Source organism: Garra rufa, chromosome 7 (assembly GCF_049309525.1).
Source record: "Garra rufa chromosome 7, GarRuf1.0, whole genome shotgun sequence".
Taxonomy (NCBI): domain Eukaryota; kingdom Metazoa; phylum Chordata; class Actinopteri; order Cypriniformes; family Cyprinidae; genus Garra; species Garra rufa.
Genome location: NC_133367.1, coordinates 47,160,488 through 47,166,487, shown reverse-complemented (window position 1 = coordinate 47,166,487; position 6,000 = coordinate 47,160,488). Strand labels below are relative to the sequence as shown.

General features: G+C 37.1%; 1 protein-coding gene across 1 annotated transcript in view; it reads left to right on the top strand.

Annotated features, from left to right (window-relative positions):
* Positions 1-1,136: 1,136 nt before the first annotated feature.
* The window catches only part of LOC141339132 (SH3 and cysteine-rich domain-containing protein 2-like), a 58,112-nt gene continuing 53,248 nt past the window's right edge, over positions 1,137-6,000 (top strand). The window contains exon 1 of the mRNA XM_073844766.1: positions 1,137-1,359. Coding sequence (XP_073700867.1) covers positions 1,291-1,359 — 69 coding nt within the window. The 5' untranslated portion in view covers positions 1,137-1,290. The remainder of the gene's footprint in view (positions 1,360-6,000) is intronic.

Genomic DNA, 6,000 nt, shown 5'->3' with positions numbered 1-6,000 from the left:
GGACACCAAATTCTGCACTGCATATGTTTAATCATTTTTGAATGTAAACTTAGGCTATTAGCAGTTAACAGTGAGTTAGTCATATAGCCTACAATACCACCCAAAATCTGCCTCAGCTAAATTTATAGTCAGGATCCGCTACTGTGTACACGTTTGCTTTCCAAAAGCTTTTTCGGGGTTTACGATTTAGCTCCAGCAGGCAAGTGCACAGGTAGGGCTCAACCTGTGCAGAGCACATGCCCTTTTTGTAATTACACTCGGAAGTGCCCTTTTTTTGGGGAGTTTTTTTTTTTTTTTATAAATCAATGCTATTGGTAAACTTTTACGTCTTGTTTGTCTTTTTAACAAATATTTAACCAATTAAAGGCATTAAAAAGCGTCAGTCAAACTTCACAACTCCGCCCCTGAGCGCTGCAAACTTATGTTTTAGCACATCACAGAAGCAGATTAACGTCTTTGTCTTGTAACGGTAAAATATCTTCTTGTTTCAATAAGTGCAACGTTGTCTTTATGAAATAAACACTAGTATGTCTATAAAGGTTCATGATATAATGTATCACCACACCGGTGTGATGTTGACGTAATGTGATGTCGTCATTTTAATGATGGACAAATTGCATACATTCGCTGGTCAAAAACCCGCGGTGCAACTGCATTTGAGTTTGACACAAAGCAACCGAGTGATCCTTGTCAGCTAGGTAAAATATATTATAAGAAATTTCTATTTCGATTTTATGGCTATCTGCTGAATGTGCTGATGCATTTATCTGTATAAAAGTTATTAAATACTAATTAAATATAATATAAGAATATTATTGTGTGTTATTTTTTGGTGGTGGAGGGGTTCGTGGAGGGTTGGGGGGGGGGTGCCCTTTTTTCAGTTTCAGCACATGCCCCTCAAAAGGTCTGTGCACGGTCCTGAGCTCCAGTCTTATCTACATGGACAGAAATAGAAATATATAGCCTAAATATCTTACCAAATTATTTCTCTTACAGAGAAATCTTACAGCTTCAGGTCATGGCTTCAAGTATAAGAATAGCTTGTAGGAGTGGTCTGAAGAAATCTGGATCATTTACTTAAAGGCGACTGTAAGTTTACTTCAGTCTTTACAGCTGCATTCCGTCCAGTGCAATGATGCGCACAGAACACACACACACGCAACGTTTTCATTGATATATTTTAAACTAATGTCTTACATCGTCTTTTTCTGAGATTAAAGTGAGACAAACGCTAAACTGAGGATTCAGCTGCTTACCTTTCTTTCGGCAGAAGTGCTGAACGGATTGTGGATGAGTTGCAGTAACAGCACAGACTGCGAGCTGCGGACCGCAGACTCTATGGGAACTCCCGCGGAGAAGGTAAGCCGCATTTTTACGGACACATTACAGTTTTGCTCTTGTTAGGTCACTGTTCTCAAAACTGTTAACACAGTGAGCTGAACATTTTGTAATCGTCCTAAACAGATTGTACGTTTTCATTAATTTCATACAAATTACAAATCATGCAAATTATTTTCTCAAAACAATATACACAAAACTCTGAAAATTTTTTTTCACAATAGTTAATGCAACCAACCAATTCTGTCATTTGTCATTCTATCAAATGAACATGCTGTATTGTCGATTTGGTTACAATATTTTTCAATTGCTATCAAGCATTGTTGGATACTGAAGCCACATTGATCTCACCTCCAAAACTTACTCAGGCCAATAACGCACTTCATATAGGCCTCAAAATAAGCTTGTTTCACCATAACACTGGCAACAATTCTCATTCAGAAAACATACTTTTCATTCATAACACACTGATCTAAAAAAAAAATACTAACAACAGGGAGAATAAACTTATCTTTTAAGTTTGAATGATTTGTCACATATGTATTTCACTATAGGATAAGAATAACATCTTTTCATTTTATGGACTGTATTACAGCACAAATAATGAATGAAAAAAGCACCCCCCCCCCCCATTTTTTTACATACCAAAAATAAAACCCTATTTACAAAATGTACTTATAAAAAATATATAAAAAGAATAAATTCCTGAAGCAATAATTACAAAACAATAAAAGAAAAAACTCTAGTATGCCTACAATGAGGTACTGTATGTGCAGTATTAGAGCCCCACCTGCTCCAGGAGACCTTTTTGTGTGGACTTTGTAATCAAGCAGACGATGAACACTATTACAGTTTTTTTCAATTGCTAACAAGCATTGTTTAATACTGAAGCCACATTTCCAAAACTGTTCACACATTCAGCGACACAGACCAAACCGTGAATCATTTTTCATTGCTTTCAGACAAAATGCATGCAATGACAAGAAAGCCAGTTTTATTTTTTGTCTTCTTCTACTTTCTTTCTTTCTTTCTTTTTCTTTTTGATAAATGAATGGCTTTGGAATGATTTTGTTTGGAAACATGGATCAGGGAAGACACATTAGTGTGGGGAAAACGAGTGGCAGAGAGAGGGAGGAGTACAACCGTCACAGTACTAAACATCCAAATAAATCAAATCAAATCACTTTTATTGTCACATCACCACAGCACCTGTGCCTAGGTGAGTGAAATTCTTGGGAGCGAGCTCCAGACAGTGCAGGGACAATTTACATATAGACAGTTACATACCTACAGGATTATACAGAGTGACAATATGCAATATATACATACATACATACATACATAGTATACACAGTGTATGATTAGACATATTTACAGTTAGCAATACAAGTGCAAGTTGAGCTGTATTTTCAAGAAATGTGTAAAAGAGGTATTATTTATATGAAATTGGGCAGAAGAGAGATTGGGGAGGATAGCACATAGTGCAAAGATTTCAGTGCAATTCTAAACATATAATATAGCTGCAAGCAGCGATGGCGGGCCCTCGCCACAAATGCAATCACCATCCCGGTAGCATCAGGAAAACGGTGCATGCATTGCATTCACAGTAACCCTCTGGACTAACCCTAACTGTCTCTCCTCCTCTCTGACTCTTTCTCTTACCACCCATCCCCCCTCCTTACACACACACACACACACACACACACACACACACACACACACACACATGTTGGGTTTACATGTTTTATGGGGACATTCCATAGGCGTAATGGTTTTCATACTGTACAAAACCGTACTTTCTATCGCCCTACACCTACCCTACACCTAAACCTAGCCCTCACAGGAGATTGTGCACACTTTTACTTCCTCAAAAAAAAAAAAAAAAAACTCATTGTGCATGATTTATAAGCCTGTTTCCTCATAGGGACCTGAGAAATGTCCCCACAAGGTCAAAATCCACTGGTATTCCTATCCTTGTGGGGACATTTGGTCCCCACAACGTGATGAATACCAGGTACACACACACACACACACACACACACACACACACACACACACACACACACACACACACAAAGTGCAGAGCAGAGTGAGATCAGATATGTTTTTTAATTTTCTTTCATTCGTGGAGTTTTGTATAATTATGAAATGAACTGTGTTTGATCAGAATGAATAGTTCTTTGTATGAAAAAAGTTTCAAAGAGTTTGGATGCTGCACTTTAAAGATATAATAAATCACTGAAAATTGAAAATGGAACATTAAATTCTAAGCACGCTATCTGCCTTAAAAAACACAGGAAACAAATATTTGAATGTATTTTTTTTTAATTTGCCATGGCAACAGTATTTGATGCATCAGGGACGCCTTTACAGACTCTCATCGGCCGTGTTTTTACATTATTATGATGAAGTTTGAAGAAAATCGAGTACAAATATATTGTTCGTTGTTCGTTCATGTTTGTTAGTTCATTAACCAATGTTAACAAAAGAGACCCTATTTTAAACAGTTACCATGTTTCATGATCTACAGCCATTTTTAAATATTATTTTAATGATCTATAAGCATCTGTGAAATAATTATAAACAAATATATTAAAAATAAATACATATTAACTTAGTTGATGTATTTGTTTCTCATTCTAATTAAGTGAACTGAGCAGTATAGTGTCATACTTACTTTGTCATACAAGATTTTTTATTCTATCAGTGAGAGTGTATATATGTATATAAATCATATAATTTTTCCTTTAAAGATTAAAAAAAGATTTTAATGCTCTTTAAGCATCTATACAAAATAATTATGTAAAAGTACACTGACAGTACAGTACATATCAACTGATTCTATGGATTATTGTCATTCTTATACACTGAGAATGAGCTAAATAGCATTAGAGGTCAAACAATTCCTTATCTTATGAGGACCTCTAGTGTTCATCCCTGGTATTAGAGCTTTAATCTGACAAACATAAATGACACTTTTAATGTTTTTGGGGCCTCTGAGCATGATAACATTTTGAAACTACACATATTTCCTAAGAATTTCTTGTTCTTTATATGTAAAAAGTTTTGATGAGTTAGAATAATGCAATTAAAGATATATGGAAATAACTCTTCATCTTTTTTACTGTTACTTTCATAAATCACCACATCAACACCGTTCAAGATATCCCAAAGCCGTTCACAATTTAGCATCTTCAGTATCTTGGCATCATGTTTGCAACGTTTGGTGTGAACTGTCTGATTCTGCTATGAGTGATATGAATTTATTCACAGCTATATTTTTCCAAGAATCCACATTCAAATCAAAATAGCCGACTTCCTGTTGGTCGTAGCTAATGGGTGTAAATTAGAAAGTTGTCTTGCATTTTGCAAACAACACACTTCCTGCTGCCAGTTGATGGCGCTATAACTTTGACTCATAATAGTCACATCTCTGTGATCGGCATCAGACAACAAACAAACTGCTGAAGTTTGGTCAAAATCAGGCAAAGTGTGTCAAAGTTATTAGACACTTCCTGTTTCTCATTTCTCACCATAATTTGTCGCCCCGCCACGGCCAAACCATTCGAGATATCAATATTCCCCTGGCAATTTTGAGTCCCCAATGTCTTGAGGTCATGCTGACCGAGTTTGGTGGCCATCGGTGGAAAGGCCTAGGAGGAGTATTTCAAATTCCACAACCTGATTTTTCCAAAAATCCACATTTAAATAAAAATAGCTGACTTCCTGTTGGTCGTAGCTAATGGGTGTAAATTAGAAAGTTGTCCGGCTTGATGAGTCCAATATATGTACCGAGTTTGGTGACTGTAGGAGAAAGTAACCCCCCAACTTTTGTCAAAAGGTGGTGCTATGGAGCGCCCGCTCAATGCCCATTTATGGGCTTTTATCAGTGTTTAACTGTCATTAATACAGATGTGTGTGTTGAGTTTCATGAAATTCTAAGCATTTTAAGTGGCTCAAAAATACAAAAATCAAAATTTAAAGTTTGACATGTTGCCATGGCAACATGATAAAAGTTATGGATAACGCCCTTCACAGATTCTCATCGGTCGTGTTTTGACATTATTGTGATGAAGTTTGAAGCAAATTGAGTAAAATTAAGAGGCTGAGTTTAAAGAATTTCAAAAACGTCACGCTTTCTGCTGCCAGTTGGTGGCGCTATAACTTTTACTCATAATAGTCACATCTCTGTGATCCGCATCAGACGACGAACAAACTGCTGAAGTTTGGTCAAAATCAGGCAATGTGTGCAACAGTTATTAGACACTTCCTGTTTCTCATTTCTCGCCATAACTTTGTCGCCTTGCCACGGCCAAACCGTTCGAGATATCAAAAATCCACTCACAATTTTGCATCCCCAATGTCTTGAGATCATGCTGACCAAGTTTGGTGACAATCCTATGGAAATCCTGGGAGGAGTATTTCAAATTCCAGAGCATGCTCTTTTTACGTTGCTTTTTACGTCCTTCCTGTTGGGTGGAGCCCATGACATAGAGTACAAAAGATGTTTGGCTCAGTGAGATCTATATGTGTACAGAGTTTCAAAAGAATACATGTAAGGATGTGTGCGCGGTACATCAAGTTTTCTGACTGTGTTCCAGGGGGCGCTGTAGAGGCCCTGAACCACGCCCGGGTCCCAGCCTCTGAGGCGTCCGGATGACG